This window comes from Aulonocara stuartgranti (assembly GCF_965226115.1).
Source record: "Aulonocara stuartgranti genome assembly, chromosome: 6".
Taxonomy (NCBI): Eukaryota; Metazoa; Chordata; class Actinopteri; order Cichliformes; family Cichlidae; genus Aulonocara; species Aulonocara stuartgranti.
This window is the reverse complement of record NC_138944.1, coordinates 36,291,036-36,310,572: the sequence shown is the minus strand read 5'-3', so window position 1 is coordinate 36,310,572 and position 19,537 is coordinate 36,291,036. Positions and strand designations below refer to the sequence as shown.

Genomic DNA, 19,537 nt, shown 5'->3' with positions numbered 1-19,537 from the left:
TGCAAATTCTTACATACAAAGCAACATTTTTACATTTAATTTTAAATCTTTACCAAGGACATAATAAAAATGCAAAGGCATAATTTACAGTGGTTCCCAGCATTAAGCACCACTTAATGATCAAAATAACAAAGAAGGTAGAAAAACAAATGTATTTTTGGTTCATCAGGCTGAGAGTGAGAATGACTTGAAGGGATTTCACAGTTATGTACAAGAATTACAGATCCTTCCATCGTCATTTTTTTTTCTAAAATGTATCTTGAATAAAAACACTTTTGATAACAAAACAAATACATGCTAACTTGTTTTGACTAAATATGATGATGTGGGAACTTTCAGGCTAAATATCTTTAGCCTGAGTCTCTGTCACGGTTCTGGGTCCGTTGGACCCAGTATTTTGAGTTTATTGTGTTTTGGTTCACTTTTGCATCATGGATTATTCTTTGTTTCTCTGGTACTTTGTGTTTCAGTTATCTTGGTGTTTTGGATTGTTTCTCATTCTCTTGTTGTGATGTTTATTATTATTATTATTATTATTATTATTATTATTATTATTATTATTATCATTATTAGAGTTTCATGTTTCTATTATCCATGTTTTAGGAATGGTGGTTTCATGTATAGTTCAGTTCCATGTTTCATTTTCTGTCTCTGTGTTGAGTCCATGTCTCTGAGTTGTGATTCATGTTTCCTGTTTTATTGTGAAAGACTTTGTCTTATGTTGGTGTGTGCAGCTTTGTTCCCCATGTCTCGTTAGCCCTGATCTCTCCCAGCTGTGTCTCCCTTCTGTGGCCCATTTCCTCATTACTACCCTGTGTATTTAAGCCCTGTGTTTTCCCATGCCCAGTGTCGCGTTGTACCCTCAGATTATGCCTGTGTGTTTTTGGTTTCGGTGTTCAGGCCGCACTTCATGTTTTGTTTTCTGGCCAGCAATAAAGCTGAGGTTTTTGAGTTGCATTCCGTTTTCCGAGTCCTGCATTTGGATCCTCCTCTCTGCCTGCCCGCACACAGAGCCCTGACAGAACGACGCGACCAGTATGGATCCAGCGGACTCACTTTTCACCTCTAAGGGAGAGAATCTCGCGCACCTATGGGATTACTGTCGGAGGATAATCCACGCTGCGAGCCCCTACACGAGGCATATGGAGGTAGTGTTTTTTGATAATTTCTTGTCGTCTACTGCCTCCACCGTCAGTTTTCTGCACATAAACGGACTTAAGCAAATGATAACAGCTCTAAGAGCGAGGCTAGCCTTTGAACTGTTTGGCATGGGCGGCCCAGGGAAAGAAGATTCAGCCGTTCTCCTGGAGGCCCTCGCCACTTGGTACTCTCAGCGACAGCAGCATTTTTTGCCACGGTTTATCACCAAATCATTTGATCCGTCCCTGAGGAAGAAATGCAACCCTCGCCATCATCATCCAACCACACTTCCATTCTCACCTGTAGTAGGGACTGGTGCAGTTTTCATTTCCACACCTTCAGCTCAGTTTTCCGATCAGCAGCCACCTTCAGCTCAGTTTCCAGTGTCACCTGGTCAGCAGCCGTCTGTAGCACAGTTTCCAGTGTCACCTGGTCAGCAGCCGTCTGTAGCACAGTTTCCAGTGTCACCTGGTCAGCAGCCGTCTGTAGCACAGTTTCCAGTGTCACCTGGTCAGCAGCCGTCTGTAGCCCAGTCACCAACTCCACCACCACCACTATCACCTCAAGTTCAGTTATCCATGGCTCAGTCGCTACCTCAATCAGACTTTTTGCAGACTTTATTACAGTCCATGGCCCAGTCAGTAGCGCAGCTAGTGCAGGAATCGTTAGCTTTGTCTTCTGCTAAATCAGCCTCTCATCTCCACCCTCAGTCAGGGGTCCCTATTGCCTCTGGCCCTGCATCTACTCCAGCTGGAGGGCCCGAGGAGCCCGTCCAGCCTCAAGTTTCGTCAGCTGGGGGTTCGGGAGAACCCAGCCGGCCTCATGTTTCGTCAGCTGGGGGTTCGGGTGAACCCAGCCGGCCTCATGTTTCGTCAGCTGGGGGTTCGGGAGAACCCAGCCGGCCTCAGGTTTCGTCTGCTGGGGGTTCGGGAGAACCCGTCCGGCCTCAGGTTTCGTCTGCTGGGGGTTCGGGAGAACCCGTCCGGCCTCAGGTTTCGTCTGCTGGGGGTTCGGGAGAACCCGTCCGGCCTCAGGTTTCGTCTGCTGGGGGTTCGGGAGAACCCGTCCGGCCTCAAGCCACGTCTGCTGGAGGGCCCGAGAGAACCCGTCCAGCCTCAAGCCACGTCTGCTGGGGGGCCCGAGGAGCCCACCCAGCACCACGCCTCGTTAGCTGAGGGTCCTGGAGGACCCAGCCAGCATATCCTCACATCTGCTGGCGGTCCGGGGAAGTTTGTTCAGCTACCATCTGCTGAATCATCCCCTGTGACTCCTACACCGTTGCCTGCATCCACATCACCGCCTGCAGCATTCACGCCACCGCCTACAGCATTCACATCATCACCATTTGCATCACCGCCTGCAGCGTCGCTGCCGTCAGGTTCCGCAGCCGTCCCGCTGCCGTCAGGTTCCGCAGCCGTCCCGCTGCCGTCAGGTTCCGCAGCCGTCCCGCTGCCGTCAGGTTCCGCAGCCGTCCCGCTGCCGTCAGGTTCCGCAGCCGTCCCGCTGCCGTCAGGTTCCGCAGCCGTCCCGCTGCCGTCATCCACGCCTGGTCCGGCCTCCGCGTCTTCAGCCTCGCCTGGTCCGGCCTCCGCGTCTTCAGCCTCGCCTGGTCCTGCGGTTGCCACACCGCCGTCAGAGCCAGCTCGACCTGTTCCGCCTAGCCTCTGCCGGCCATTTTCCAGGCCTATAAGGTGGCCTCATGGCCTTCGGGGACGGCCTCCGGAAAAGGTTTGTCGCCGCTGCTGGCATCGCGGCTGCCCTCCGGACCTGCTCAGTGGCCGCCACTGCCTTCCAAGTGGTCGGCCTCCGGAACTGTTCGCCCGTCGCCGCCGTTGCCGTGTGCACGGTCGGCCCCCTGAACTTGTCGTGGACTCTAGAGCTCCTTGTTTTTTGTTTGGTCTCTGTCCCTCCGTCCTGGACCCCCTCCACCCGCCCTGGCCTGGTGCTTTGTGCTTTTTTTGTTTGGGGCTGTCGGGAGCCAGCCCTTTGAGGGGGGGTACTGTCACGGTTCTGGGTCCGTTGGACCCAGTATTTTGAGTTTATTATGTTTTGGTTCACTTTTGCATCATGGATTATTCTTTGTTTCTCTGGTACTTTGTGTTTCAGTTTAAGCCCTGTGTTTTCCCATGCCCAGTGTTGCGTCGTACCCTCAGATTATGCCTGTGTGTTTTTGGTTTCGGTGTTCAGTCCTCACTTCATGTTTTGTTTTCTGGCCAGCAATAAAGCTGAGGTTTTTGAGTTGCATTCCGTTTTCCGAGTCCTGCATTTGGATCCTCCTCTCTGCCTGCCCGCACACAGAGCCCTGACAGTCTCAGCTGTGTCAAACATATCGCTCACTCTACCCACTGTCTGCCACACTGCACCGAAGTAAGAGACAGAAAGCATTAAAGGATGAACTGCTGAAATGAATAACAGAAGATTGACATTATTTTTTTGTATAAATGATACCATTAAACAAAAGCATCTCGGTGTCTTTCATAGTGGGCACAAACATTTCTGTAAATTAATAGAAATTGTTGATCATTTTGATTATGGAGCAAAGCACAGAAAAAGAACTCCCAGTACTGTCTCTGTATTTTTTTTTTTTTTTTTTTTTTTTTTTTATATTTATTTAGAGTATAAGCTCAGATTTCTTTGTAATGACATTAGATTGGCTGACTGTGGAAAAACACCACAGGCTGCTCAGCGCAGGTTTCATACATGAAGAAGAAGACATTTTAAATTGTGGCAGTCTTTGTTTTATTAAGCAAACATTTTAGTTTTAATGGTCTAACACACAAAAGGGCTGTTTGTGACACTTGAACTGAACACCTGCTGTAACCTGACTGGACTTGACACCAGCTGTTCCTGCTCCTCCTTGTCATCTGTCTGTGCTGCAGTCAGAGCCTTTGACGATTCATCGGGATTCAGTCAGGATGAGAGTATACCTAATGAAGAGAGATTAAATGCTCAGACTGAAACAGCTTCACTCATAAAACATGTGCATGTATTTCATAATAAGTCATTTGCTGAGTGGCATTTGCGCCAACTCCAATAATGCAAATAAACAAACCTCAGTCATCTCTACAGGTTCATTTGGTTCAGTTTTTAAGATGATGCGCTTCTTCCTCCTGGATATAATAAAAAAAAAAAACAACTTTAGTATAAATGTTATGAACTTTCAACTTTCAAGCTAAGGGTCTAATGGGAAAATAAAAGAGGGGTAAAGTGTTTGTATTGTTTTACCTCGTCAACAGACTCAAGACAAGCAGAGGAATCAGGATCAGGACCACCAGAGTCAGCCTGATGATATTCATGATTATTATTTTGGATTTCCCTAAAACAGAGACAAATACATGGCAGAGATTTCTCAGCAGTGAGATTAGATTGTTTGCCAGGTGATGCTATTAGTTATTTATTGTCATAATCCACTCATACAAACGTTTTTCCTTTAAAATGAATGAATAAATAACTATTTATCTTATCTCCAGCTGAACATATCTAAAATATTTTAGGAAACAACAAAATGGGCACGGAGTCACTTTAATTAAAGGTCAGAAAATAGAGCAAGTGCAATCATATAAATATCTTGGGACCATAATAAATGAAAAACTGAACTTTGATCAAAATTGCAAATCAGTTTGTAAAAAGGGTCACCAGCACCTTTATTGCCTTAGGAAACTTGTTCATTTCCACATTGACCAAAAAATTTTAACTTTGTTTTATCGTTCTTTTATTGAGTCTGTTTTATCCTTTTGTTTGGTGGCATGGTTTGCTCAGACCTCTGTCACAGAGAAAAACTCTTTAAATCAGATAGTGAGATGGTCCAGTCGTCTGATAGGTGAGCCACAGTCTTGTTTAGCCTCCCTGTACTCTAAGCAGGTACAGAGGATGGCTTTATCAATCCTTAAAAATGGTTATTATTTTTTTAGAGATCTGCACTGAAAAAAGACTAACATTGAACATCTATGGATAGAGACGTAGAGTTCTTCTGTCCATACTGATTCTCAGACTTGCAGGAATAATTCCCACTGTTCTCCAATTTGATGGAGATAAAGTGATAAACATCCTTTTGTCCCGTTGAAAGTACTTTGTTGTCTTTGTACCAGGTGTAACTAGCTGCTGGATTAGCATCACTGCTACAGGTCAGAGTGACTGAACTGCCCTCCACTATCTCAGCAGAGGGACTCACTGACACAGAGGGAAGCTTTGGAGCATCTAGCAAACATTAAATAAAAAACATGTATATAATTACATTCTATTAATGTTACCAAGTGTTATTTTTTTAGAGATCTGCACTGAAAAAAGACTAACATTGAACATCTATGGATAGAGACGTAGAGTTCTTCTGTCCATACTGATTCTCAGACTTGCAGGAATAATTCCCACTGTTCTCCAATTTAATGGAGATAAAGTGATAAACATTCTTTTGTCCTGTTGCCAGTACTTTGTTGTCCTTGTACCAGGTGTAACTAGGTGCTGGGTTAGCATCACTGCTACAGGTCAGAGTCACTGAACTGTCCTCCACTATCTCAGCAGAGGGACTCACTGACACAGAGGGAAGCTTTGGAGCATCTGTTAATATATAAGAGTTTAATGTAAATTATCAGTGTCTTACACACACACTGTTAATGAAAAAACTAAGTTACATACGTAAAAGAGTACATTGATGTGTTATATTTATTAAAAGACATTCACAGAACAAATAAAAAAATCCTAAATAACCTTTAGTCCAAAAAAGTGTGACAAAATTGTGTAAAATATAAATAAAATACAAATACAATATATTGTTTTGCAACTCATCAGAACACAGAAAACATACCACATCCTAAACTAAGACAATGTACTTAAAAATATATTTATTTTACTCACATTTCACATCAATGTTTCTGCTTTCAGATCTCTTTTGTCCCAGGTCATTATCAGCTGTACAGTAATACTTTCCAGAGTCAGAGGGCAGGATGGAGCTGAAAACATGTTGGTTTTGGTAACTGAGAGGGTTGATGACATCCTCCTTGTACCAGGTGTAACTAGGTGCTGGGTTAGCATCACTGCTACAGGTCAGATTCACTGAACTGCCCTCCACTATCTCAGCAGAGGGACTCACTGACACAGAGGGAAGCTTTGGAGCATCTGGAGGAGGAAACATAAGAATCACAACAAAACCAAATTTTAGAAATTTATATTCTAAAAAGAAAACATTGTAAACCTCCCAAAAGAAAGGCCTCTGACTAAAACTAACATACAGACACATTCACGTAAATAAAGAAAAATTAAATATAATTCTCTTAATGAAACAAAAAGTAGTGAACTCACACACTGTTGGAGAAGGGAATTGCTCATATCCTTTCACAGCACAGTGAAAACTGTCTGCAGAATCAAATGTGTTGAGGTGTAAATATTGTTCGTCTGATGAAAGTTTGTGTCCATTCCTGTACCAGATGTAGGAAGATTGATCAGGTAGCTGACAGTTGTTGTGACATGTCAGCTCTTTCCAGTTAGAATAAGAGTTTACTGTTGATCTCCTCACATGTACCTGGAGCTGTGGATATTACCAGATATTATATTAAAACAAACTCTCAACATACTGCAAAGCTTATAAATGTTTAAAGTTACTTCCACTGAAAATTATTTTACCTGTGACTGTCAAAGTGACTCCAGGTACACCAGAATATTTCCCTCTTGGATCGTTTGTTATGAATCTGAACTTGTACTCGGCTGAGTCGCTCTCTCTCAGGTCTGTGATTCTCAGAGTGCAGTCGTTGTTTTTACACTGATACTGAACACGGTTTTTGTACTCTGACTCTGTTTTCAGGTCCACAGGTTCCTTATTTTCGTCTCTGATGAACCAGAATTTTTTGTCAACTCTTATTCCATTTATAGTCGATGGGTATGTGAAGGTGCAGCGTATCTCCACTGTGGATCCTTTTACAGCACAGATCTGAGTAGAAGTGTAAGTCACTCCCCAGCCATACTGACCCAGAACGACTGTAACACAGAGCACATCATAACAAAAAATAAAGTTAGATTAACAAAAATTAAACAGACTCATTTGGATTAGTATTTTTCTGTAGGCTACATTTTCAGCTTCATGTCATGGAAAACAAAGTTTGCAGGTTTTTATTTTCAGCTAAAGATTCATCTGATCTTCACATTAGATGGCAGGAACTGAGTGAGAGCAGCTGCTTTGTAGACCGAGTGTAATGAGAATCTGCAGTTACTGTTGTCATTTGGACAGATAATTAGACTCTCACTTAATGTTAGAATAAAACAAACTATAATGAAAAATGATTTGCTGATGATAAAGGTAAATGTGTAGAAGTTACAGGCTGCTAGAGTTGACTGCATTGACCCACTGTTGCTCTGTGCACAAGGTAAGATGAGCTTGAAATTAATTTAAACATATTTCAGCCATCGTATGAGAGTGAAGGCAGCATGGAGATGGTTAGCACTGATGATGGAGACAGGAGAGGACATGGGAGAGGAGAAGCACGTGTAACAGTAACAAACACATAAGAGTAGAAACCTTTGTTGGAATTATTGCTCATGTAGTTTAATGTATTTCAGTCTAAAATCTTCAAAATCAGAAAAAGAAAAAAAAAAATAAAGCACAACTAAATTTTGAATAATTGTATAAACTTGTATAAAAGTAAGTTATCGTTGGGTTGAAAGCCTTGTTACTTTTTGTTTTGTTATATATTCTGTTGTGTTTAATGATCATTATTTTCTGACCTTGATGGACGATTTCATTTTTAACCAATCGGATTTGTTGTCCCGCCTTTAGCTGTTTCCTGTCTGTTTACACTGGTAAAGCTGCTTAGCGCTACACCCGCTAAAGGTGTACCTACAATGCTAAAGGAATGTTGTTGCTATTCAGGCTGGATAGCGGCTGAAGCCTGAGGTCTGTTCGGTCAGCTGCTACATCTGGAAACCTGTTTTTTGTGAATACACGGTGCTTTGCATTGGTAAGGTTGTTTTTTTTAATTGGATATCAAGAAACAGAGTCCACAGAGAACTTCCACAGACCTTCTGGAAATCAACAGAAGAATGATGATCTTCCATTGCGATGGATGGTGAGGCACAGCTCATATGGAACTGAATCTTGCAGTCCGATTGTGGCAGAACAAAATGTGCAAAACATACGTTGATTGTTGGACTGGTTTCACACCAGTAAAGTGCCCAGATCACCCAACAGGCCTGAACTGGACAACACTGACATTGAAAAGACCCAGGTCTGAATTCATTTTACTTTATTATATTTTTTTGGTATTCGTGCACGCACGCTGTATTCGCTACTGTTGTTGGTTGTAATTCAATTCAATTCAATTCAATTTTATTTATATAGTGCCAAATCACAACAAAAGTCGCCTCAAGGCGCTTGTAATACAGTTTACAATATTTTAATACAATGAGATGCAGTTTCAACATCTTGTGGTTGTGTTTTCCTTGTGGTTACCCATCCTCTTGGCTCCTACCATTCCTTAAGTTTCTAAAATTGGCCATCTTTTGTTATTTTTCTTACATACTGGTTACACGGGCAGAGTGGCGACGAACGGAACCACAAAGAAGAAGAAAGAAATAAAAATCGAGGCAACCATGGTCCTAAAGTACTCTTTTTATTACATTTATGGCTCTTTTAATGGGACATTAACTGGAGGGACAACTGTGCCACTGTCCATGAAAGAGCTGAGGAGAGCCCAAGGGTCACCCCGCAGCCGTGGAGCAAAAGCCAGAGGGGGTTGCAGTGACATGCCCGTCACTGCAATGATATAGATTCTTACACAGTCCGTATCAGAGTTTTTGTTATGAAAGGGTACATTTTAGATAATCAATTATTAACTCAGAAACACTCCAAAACAGAAAGGCACTAATCACTACTGTAGTACTCTAAGCACTACTGAAGAGCAGTGGTTAGACCCAAAATAAGCCTAATGGAGTATTTTGGTAGTTTAGTCAAATTGAGTTCTAGCACACACTTAAAACATCCACTGTTGACCAAAATGAAACACAATAAACAGAAATAAAATGGAAAACATAGGAGAACAGGACAGGATTTTGAAAAGAAAGTAAAATAATAAATAAATAAAACAGATAAAAGTAGTTGGACCTCATTCTGATTTAAAGGGTAAAGAATAAAAAGTAAAAATGTAGTCTATGGAATTAACAATTTCTTACACAAGGAACTTCTAGGATAAATTACACCCAATGACACTTATATAACGAGAGACACACTGACACATAGAGACACTTCAGCAGAACCACAAAGAAGGACACAAACACAGACACAGAGACATGTTCTCATATGGGGACGTTACATGTTGGCTTTTCTGTGTAACGAGCTAAAAAATTCCATTTCACAGATAAAGTTTTGTTAAACGTTAAATGACTCATTCATTTTACAGAGCAGCTAGAAGTGGCTGTAGTGTCACTATCACTTAGTCAATGGCAGCCATGACTTTACAATTTGGTCTTTATGTAGACAAAGAAAAAAGGAAAGAGGTGAAGTGAGACTGCTAGTCTGGGTTTTGTCAGCATGAAAACAAAAAGAGGAACAAACAGTTCACACTGATAAACGTCAGCCATGTTCATCCTGAGGAAATCCACTTAAACACAACAAATACATTCTGTGAATCTAAGACGACAGATGATTTATAATAATTAGACTAAATTATTGGGTCTTTCACCCAAACATCATTAGTGTCCAGATTTATGGCACTGGAATAAAACGCAGATAAAATGATTAGACTGTAAAACTCTGAACTGCTGAGTGTTAACAGTGCAAAGAAAAACATTCAAGAATGGAGACAGAAGGCTGGAGCTGCAGAGCTGTAAGGACAGACGATGTTTCACACAGCATCATTTTACAGATGGAAGAAAAATACATTCACCTGAAAACAAATCAGTGTCTGAATTATATTTTCTGTCACATTTGGTTACTCAAAGTAGAATTACTCACAGCAGACCAACCTGTCACAGTGAGGAGAACAAATCCACTGACTGCTGTTATTACACTCATAGCTGCTCCTCTCATTGCTCTGTGTGAGCCGTTAAAATGCAAGTAGATAACTGACAGTCCTTTCTGTAAAGCAGAAGTCGACTCATCCCAGTCTTTAAGATACAGAAGTGAAGTGTTAAAAAATGACACCCTCTCATCTTCCTCCTTATTTGCATACATGGTTAACCAGATGCAAGTGGATAAAACTTCAAGACAGCAAAGCTGCAGTTTTACCAGCAGTGACAGCGTGTCTGATATTCTTTACAACGTCTTAGTCATCCAGGAGATGCTCTCTGTGGCAGGAAGCCTTTTTCAATCTGTGAACAAATTTTTTTGATGTGATACAAGTGTGTGAGATGGACTCACAACACTTTACAGAATTAGAGCTGAGCTCAAAATGAGGTCAGAGTTAAAAATGAGCGTGGTCTGAACCACGAGTGCTGAGAAAAGCACACATGAACTGTGAAAGCTAATTCCTGGTTATCTTCTTTGCATATTCATTATAGTTTAAATGTGTGTGTAGGTGCCCGTATGATCTGCTGACTAAACACAGTGTACATAATAACCTTGATAGCATAGAGTAGACAATAGAGCTCTGCCCGTCTCTTGATATTGGCAGAAGAAGCATGACGAGACAGGTTCAACTTTTTATTGCAGACAAATTCAACAAATGCACATTTGCAGATTATCAAGTTACACATGAATATTGAAAATGCAAACTGGTTAATACACACGGCAGCTTCAGAAAAGACATCAGAGGGTTGCTCTGTGTGTGTTACATACTACACATATTACACTTGTGGTTGGCAGAGTTGGTTTATTGTGGTGCTTTTCAGTGTTTCTGCAGCATCTTGCACAGCAACAGTTGTTACAGCACAATTCATCAGCAGAAACTCAGAAAGGTAGATTTATTTTTGCCATTGAAATGGGTAGAAAGTTTACTTTTAGCAGTGTCAACATTAAACTGTGCCTCAGACCCAAGGGCGTAGATTTGGCATGGATGGAAGGGATGTGTCCCCACCAACATCCAGCGATTATTAATTTGATCTCCTCGAGTAAAGAAAAACAAACCTGATAGAAAAAAAAAAAAAAAAAGCGATCTGTCAATGTCTCATTCACCCAGCGGTGCAGAAAGAGTTAAATTACGTTCTCTACTGGAGTCCTACCTCATGTGACAAATATGGCCAATGTGATTGGCTGTGCCTTTCAGGGAGCTCTGTTTAGTTTTAGCAGCGGCAAGCAAGCCTGCGCTGCAAGGAGGAGAGGAGGGTTAATTTTTGAGACAAAATATCATGAGGTAGTCATGATTTTGCAAATATTCCACCTTGTAGTGCAGGTTGCACAAATTGTTTTAAAAATGCACTCACCCTACAAACATTACTGATGTTGCAAGGAGACGAGGAGGATGGCAGCAACAAGGAAGAACCTGGATATAAAAAAGTATTTTTCAAAGAAACCTGTAAGTCACTTAAAGCCAAGTTCACTCATAAAATGTGTCCGTCACAATAACGTTACAGGCTATGCTAGGCTTTGGCCCGCATCAGTCTAAAATTGTATGTAACCATGAATAACGTGTTTTGTAAACTAACTGCACAACATGCAGGACTATTAGTTAGCTCAGTCTCAGAGTAGCATTTCTAATTTTGATTGAAAATGTCAGAGAAAACGGCAGCCTCGAGCAAGCCAGGATATTAGTTTACAGAGGCTGTTAAAATTGTATGTCTAACGTTAAAATGTTGGTGACACAATAATTTCATCCTAATGGCACTGACATATTCATAGGGTTAATTTTTGAGACAAAATATCATGAGGTAGTCATGATTTTGCAAATATTCCACCTTGTAGTGCAGTTTGCACAAATTGTTTTAAAAAATGCACTCACCCTACAAACATTACTGATGAGTCAAGATCTGCACAAAGTGACAGAAACACTGAAGCAGCTCCACATTTTATTCTTATTGTCATGTAGCTCTGCCATGTTGTAGCTCGGACAGAGGTGAAGAGGCGAGGTCACAGGTGACTGACTGATGATTTGGTGCTATAGATTAACTAGTATTTATTATCATAACAATTGTTAGGCTGTTGATGTAAATTGATTCATTAGTGTATATTTGACAAAGAATCTGAATTGACATGTCTCACTTTTTATATGGCACGAATCAATGTGTTATTTTATCAGGTGGCAATATGTCCTAGTGCAGTCAGAGGGGAGGAGCCAGGGCCAAAGGTGAGGCACATCAAGCACAGAATAATAATTTTAATCTGAGGATAAAACGCATGTACTGAGGCTGAAAGAAGCTTCAGTGATCTCAGAAAACTAAAAAGATGGCTAAGGTTAACAATGACTCAAATGAGATTAAACAATGCTGCTGTATGTCCACCAGGAGAGACTGGACAGTATAGATGTAAAACCAATATGCCAGCAGTTCATCTCAGTTAACGAGAGGAGAAGGCATGTGTTTGGCTCCTTCACATAGTGGACATTGAGTTGTTGTGTGGGACACCAGTAGCTGTAACAGTAGTTCATGTTTAGAATAAAAAATCTCAGCTCACTGATTTGATCGGGGCAATAGTGCCTAAAATGTTGCATAATTTTGCTGAGAGATCTTTTACTTTGTGGTAATCTTAGATGAGTAGTTTTATGGACATTCAGTATTCCCTTAGTGCTAATGTATCAGAGATGTTGGTGTACTATAACTGAAGTAATGTTGTTAAGTCCTTAAAGCCATATTCTTTTATTGTCATGACTGTATTTGAAGCCATTTTATTTTTGTGTGATACCTGATTTATATGGAATGTGGAAGTAAACTAAAGCCTTAAAATAGTTTAGTCAGTCATTTGTTTAATAGTAATTTAACGTTATATAATTCACATATAAAACTATGAATTGTAATTTTAAATGGTTTAAAAGCATGCAGAATAGCACATGTAGGCACGTATATTTCTCCTTTTTTTTTTTTTTTAAATCAAGAAGCAAAGACACAAAAAAAAAAAAAAAAAAAAAAGAAACAGGGCAGGGTTCGGTGGTTGAATCATCCGTCCCCACCAATGCCAAAACCAAATCTACACCCTTGCTCAGACCATTTAGGAGCTGTAGGTATCAAAATAGTGCAAAAATGGTTCAACATGAACACAGTGAGGTTTGTCCATTCTGTGTAAACTGTAAGCTGAACTGCAAAAAGTATTTTCAGCCTCACAAAGAGAAATAAATTAAATGATAAGTACTAAAATAATATAGCTAGATAAATAAAATATGATGGTAGATTAAGTGGTAGGAAGATGTAGGTAACGCCAGACTGCAGATGAGCTGCATATGTGTTTAGAAGTAATTTGTTTTTATAGAGGGCTAGCAAAACAACCGTTTTCGAGGGCGTTGCCATATTGGAATCCCGACTAACCAGAACGCCGTTTACTCGAGTGAGACATTCCCAGGTTCATGGTCCGATTTCCGAGGTAAGTCGAACGCAGCACACGAAGTAACGAATAACGACCCTATCTAAATCCCAGTAACGATAAACGTGTTCCTGATTTTGGCATAATAACTAGTTACCGTGCTCGTTACCACAATAATAACGTAGTTACTATAACGGGTTCCTTAATAACGCGTTAGTCACTACACTGACTGTTTATAAGGTTGGGGAAACCTGCAGTCAGCTGAGACTGAAGAAGTCACTTGGATGAGCGACGAAACATTTCTCCCAGTGAAAACGCTTCGTCCAGATCAGAATCAGCCTTCTGGGATAAAGTTGTTTCCATGTTCACAGATTATATGTAGTTGCCACAAATACATGTTGTTTCCATTTCAACCTTCTTAAAAGTAATGTTGAGTCTATAGAAACGTTTGGTCACAATAAATAAATGAATAAATAAAAAGAGAAAAATCCATAACCCAGAATTTGGACCTGCGGCGTCCAGGAAATTACTGATTTTTCATAAAAACCTACAATTATATCATTTTGGTTTGGTTTTGCTCTCAACTCTGATTTTAAGCCTGATTTTAAAGACTTAATTCAACTTTCCTACATTTGCCTTTTAAAACGGTGAATGTAAATGTCGACACACAGTACCTGACACAGAGAGAACGACGACAACAAATCCTCTCACTGCTGTATTTAATCTCATAGCTGCTCCTCTCATCTGTCTGTGTGACTTCAGAGACAATGAAACATGTCAGCAGGTAAATAATGTATCCAGGAATCAGACCCATCAAAGAACAGTTCTACTTACAAATGTGAAGGACGTTGTCTAAAGATTTCTTTTGCTGTGGTCTGCAGGCAGATAAAGGAAGTGTTTAAATGTACCAGCTTCCTTCCTGTTCACAGTAGGACAAATGCAAGTAAACACAAAAGTTAAAACTACTATTAATCCACTTTGATTATCTTCACTCGTTCAGTGAAATAATAAAGATAATGTTGTTCTCAGTGTGACCAAGTGGTCGGCGGGGTTAGATAAAAGGAAATAATAAAATGACAACGCCACCTAGGGGAATTTCACCCCCAGGAAATATATTTAAACAAAATAGATAAAAGGAATAAAAGGAGGCCGCACAGATTCAAGGATGCACACTGAGGAAGGTTGGCTCCAATATTAAAACAGTTTTATTTATAGTAAAAATAAATAAAATATTAAAAACCAAGATGTAGCATCATTGTTGACAGTGTCCTAAAGTGAAAATAAAACAATCATGGAACTTGGACTTACCAGCAGCTGTGGAACCAAAAGAAAATCACAAAAAGAAAAATCACTGCAGCCCACCCAGTGCTGTACAAAAGAAAGTGTGAAAACGACCCACCACCTGAGGTCCCAGGGCCACTGGCACGTCCTCCGTTCACTGAAATAAAACACAGAAAAATATGTTAAAAGAATAAAAGGACACTGAGCGTCAGGCTCGCTACAGATCATAAAAAACTAAAACACACTTTAATAAAAGAAATCTCACACACACACACACACACACACACACACACACACACACGGGTCAAACTACCACTCGTGCTGGTAGTAGTTATTCTCAATCGCAAGTCGGTCTGGCTCCCCACCGGCTGAGACCGGCAACCAAGGCGATTTAAAGTCCCAGCACGACACTCGGGCAGAGGGTCGCTTCAGCCCGATCACAGAAGCGTGGGTACGAGCAACAGTCCAGAATAAAATAGAATAAAACCAGGTGAACCAGAAAAAGGTAAGCCTACTTAATAAAAACAAGATAAGACAAGCTAAAAACAAGACGAGACAAGACAGCAGGCTCCACCGAGGAGGAGTCCTCACAACAGCGGCTGGGAAGGCGTTTCACTCTTCCGATTTAGGTTGGGCGATTTGCCACGGAGAGGGGAATACAGCAGTCAAACCCCCAGGACCGGAGGCGCTATACTCTCACTGGTAACACGAGCACCTCTCTCCGCAACGTCGGAATAGAACAAACTGCCACGCTGTAGCTGTCATGTGATCTGCTCTTGCTGATCAGTCCGTCGCAGTGTGCCAGCATTTACTGCTGCTTTGTGCCGAATGCACGGGAGGAATGATCCAACAAAAACACCGGCTTAGCTTTATACAGGCTAACGCCACCCTGCAATCAATATGCAGGTGGGTTCCCAATTAACCTAGTTGCCCAGCGAAGAGAACGAGCGCAGGAGAGAGAGAGAGAGAGAAAGAAAGTCGAGTAGCCCATCTGGCTACATCAGCATGTGCTTTTTTCTCTAACTTAATCTTTTGATCATTGGAGCTGTTTTACTGAGATACCTTTCTGCTGTGCTCTCCAAGTACAAGAAAGAAATCCAACTATTATAAAATACCAGCTTCCTTCCTGTTCACAGCACTAATATGCAAATGAGCCAACTGAAAATAAACAGAAGTGTCACTAATTTTGTATTTCTTGGTGTGAGAACAAGAGCAGTTTCTTGTTATAAGCAGATGGACAGGAAATGAGTTCAGCTTTGATATATTTGTGTTATGGCCCTGTCCATAATCTGTTTTGGTGGCTGTTTTTGTCTGTGTCTTTAAGTCTTTGCAGGCCCCAGATTGGATGAGCTGACGGCTGCCGATTGGTCCGCTGATCATGTGGTCGCATTCAAAATCCATCACCAGCAGTTGTGATGGATTTTGGATGAGCGACGAAACATTTCTCCCAGTGAAAACGCTTCGTCCAGATCAGAATCAGCCTTCTGGGATAAAGTTGTTTCCATGTTCACAGATTATATGTAGTTGCCACAAATACATGTTGTTTCCATTTCAACCTTCTTAAAAGTAATGTTGAGTCTATAGAAACGTTTGGTCACAATAAATAAATGAATAAATAAAAAGAGAAAAATCCATAACCCAGAATTTGGACCTGCGGCGTCCAGGAAATTACTGATTTTTCATAAAAACCTACAATTGTATCATTTTGCAAAATCCATCACCAGCAGTTGTCCCGGGGCAGCCACTGACAGCAGCAGCAGACCTGACCCTGGCCTCCAAAACCTGAGACATTTGTGCCTGTGACTTTTGCGACTGTCTGAGTTCTGTATATAGTGTGTACATTAGTCTTCATTGTAAATAGCACATTGTAAATAGCACTGGAACAGAAGGGGTGAGCTGCCTTATTGTTTTCCCTTGCACTGTTTTCTCCTGTTTATTTCAGTTAGGGAGTTAGGTGTAGTGCTTGTCTTTTGTTTGATGTTTGATTTCACATAGGGTTTTAGATAGCACCTCCTCCTGACTTAGCTTGTTTTGTTTGTTATTTTGGCCTTTGTTCACCCCGGAGCTTCATTTTGCAGTGTAGAGAAATAAACCACCATTCACTAAGAAATTGGTTTTCCCTCTGTGTATGGTTTTGGGGACCAGGGCGGGGCAATCTTTTCAAACTTATGTTGCGTTCCTGTACCCCTAGACTGGGGCGTAACATAAAGTGGGGGCTCGTCCGCTCTTTTCTTTTGCCATTCTTTTTGCTCATTGTGTTTTGTGGGTTGTCTGCAGTTTTTGGTTGGCAGTTTTCTTGTAGTGTTGGGGGTGATCTAGTCACAATGACTTTTGACGTGGATGGTTTTGCAGTGCAACCCATCATGGATAAGTTGGATCGATGCACAAAGGCAGATTTGTTGTTGGTGGCAGAATTGTTTAATGTTAGTGTGCCTTTACATGCTAAAAAGGCAGAAATTAAGCAGTGCCTGACAGCACAGCTGGTGGATAAGGGGGTATTTGCAAAGTCGAAACCTCGGCCGGTTGAGGCGACTGGAGGTTTGGTGGTGGATGCGGGAGCAGAAGCTGCTGCAACCATTCCACAAGCTGCCAGTGGACGGATGACGCCAGGGGCGGAGGCTCCTGCTGCCATTCAGATCCCAAACGTTAGCCCAGCCAGACATTTAACAGGATTGGTTAAATGTCTTTTAATTATGGCTTTTAAGGTTTGGTGGAAACGCTCAAGCGCACCCTGTGATTCGGGGTGATATGCACTGGATTTTTGATGCTTGATGGATAGCGATTTTAAGACCTGAGCGAAAATCTTGGACATGAAGTTAGACCCTTGGTCCATTTGAACTGATTTAGGCAAACCGAAAGTGGAGAAAAAGTTTACTAATGCTCTGACAATGGCTTTGACTTTGATAGTGCGTAACGGAATAGCCTCGGGGAAGCATGTGGCGGTGCACATCAAAGTCAAGATGTACTGATGTCCTGACTTTGTTTTTGGAAGCGGACCTACACAATCGATGATTATGTGCTCAAATGGTCCCCCTAAAGCCGGGATTGGATGCAATGGAGCGGGAGGAATAACCTGGTTGGGTTTTCCACTGACCTGGCAAACGTGGCAAAAACGGCAATACTTGGTCACTTTAGACTTCAAACCTGGCCAGAAAAAGTGACGCAGAATACGATGGTAAGTTTTCCTAATTCCTAAATGTCCAGAGAAACTGTCATGTGCGAGGCTGAGTACTTGGGGTCGGAATTTTTGCGGTACAACCACTTGTTGAAATACATTCCAGCCAAGATCACTAGATGAGGGAGGATGCCATTTGCGCATTAACACATCATTTTCAATGCTGTAGACACGGGGATTCTGATCACTGGAATTTGCGGCGAGTAAACATTTGGCCAAAGTCGGGTCACTCTGTTGCGCATGAATAAAATCTGTTTTGTTTACCTCAAAAGACAGGTCAGGTGTAGCGGGTAGCATTTCATCAGACACACATTTTTCAGCTTTTTCCACAGGCAGTTGAGCAGTCTCAGGAACAGCTTCAGAACATAGAAAAAAGTCAGACAACTCAACATCACCATATTTGCGCTTGTGGGCGCGTGTGACAATACAGGCAGGAAAAACAGAGGGCAGACTGTCAGCAGCAGGCTCAGAAACAAAAACAAAATCATCGACGGGGTTTTCAATTACTTCAGGGATCGGGAAAACTTTTCCATTGGCTAGATCATTCCCCAGAATCATAGTAACCCCCTGCACGGGCAAGCGAGCGCGCACCCCAACTGTTACCGGGCCCGAAACGAGAGGTGACTGTAGGAAGACTCTATGCAGCGGCGCTCGTAACACACTCATTTTCACTCCCCACACGAGAGCATCAGCACCACAAAACGAGTTACTTGAAAAAGGCAACGCGCTTTTCCACTGGGCAGCCCCAGTGTCGCGCAAAATTACAATCGGCACGCGATCCCCCTCTATTCCAGTCAGTGAGGCGAACCCTTGTGAAATGAAAGGTCGGTAACTGCTGTCAAGACTGTCATTTCCTGGTTCATCCCTGACGGGATTAGGAGTAGAAACCGACTGAACAAAACCAACACTTTTTGGCTTTTTCCATGTGTGAGTTTGCTCTTTGCGACGGAGCGACGGACAATTGGCAATGAGATGGCCAGTATCATGGCAATAAAAGCATTCTTGGACAGTCATGGGAACCTGATCAGGGCGCGTTTGACGCTTAGGAGAAACCCTCAAACTCCTTGCAGGTTTAGACAACGGGGCCCATTCACGGCGCATAGCTGAAAACGTGACGCGATGGGTCAACACAAACTCATCTGCTAGAATAACAGCTTTAGACAACGAATCCACCTTTTGCTCATTGATATATACAACAACATTCTCTGGAAGACACGTTTTGAATTCTTCCAGCAGGACCAATTCTCTTAGCTGAGCAAAGTCCTTCACTTACAATGTGCTCTTTTTCAGCAAGAAGTTTCCTACTTGCTGGAAAATGGGCTAGCTGTCCCTAGTTCGAGTGCCTGGAGTTCCCCATGCCTTCTTGTGCCGAAGGAAGACCCCACGTTTTTGTACTGATTTTCGAAAAGTGAACAGTGTGACCAAACCCGACTCCTACCCTCTTCCCCGCATGGAAGATTGTGTTGATAGGGTTGGCTCCGCAAAGTTTGTCACCAAACTGGATTTATTAAAGGGTTATTGGCAAGTTCCCCTCACTCCGCGTGCATCTGAAATTTCTGCTTTCGTCACTCCTG

At 42.0% G+C, this 19,537-nt stretch overlaps 1 protein-coding gene and 1 long non-coding RNA gene across 7 annotated transcripts; both read right to left on the bottom strand.

Moving 5' to 3' along the window:
- Positions 1-3,288: 3,288 nt before the first annotated feature.
- LOC309709264 (B-cell receptor CD22-like) lies at positions 3,289-6,670 on the bottom strand (the record flags this gene model as incomplete). Its single annotated transcript, XM_082537818.1, has 7 exons — positions 3,289-4,067; positions 4,193-4,250; positions 4,366-4,456; positions 5,077-5,337; positions 5,434-5,694; positions 5,992-6,252; positions 6,436-6,670. Coding segments are annotated over 7 exons (1,188 nt in total), but the record flags the coding sequence as incomplete, so codon positions are not given.
- A 90-nt stretch (positions 6,671-6,760) lies between these two features.
- LOC309708866 lies at positions 6,761-16,117 on the bottom strand. Of its 6 annotated transcripts, none has more exons than XR_014277358.1 (10): positions 15,105-15,841; positions 14,816-14,945; positions 14,342-14,426; positions 14,182-14,263; positions 11,482-11,540; positions 11,281-11,364; positions 11,057-11,185; positions 10,349-10,431; positions 10,087-10,227; positions 6,761-7,107 (listed from the first exon to the last, which is right to left on the bottom strand). It is a non-coding gene; the product is annotated as an uncharacterized lncRNA (long non-coding RNA). The 6 variants fall into 6 exon arrangements; XR_014277359.1 differs by having other exon boundaries at positions 11,281-11,359; XR_014277356.1 differs by lacking the exon at positions 15,105-15,841 and adding an exon at positions 15,851-16,117 and having other exon boundaries at positions 11,281-11,540.
- Positions 16,118-19,537: the final 3,420 nt, after the last annotated feature.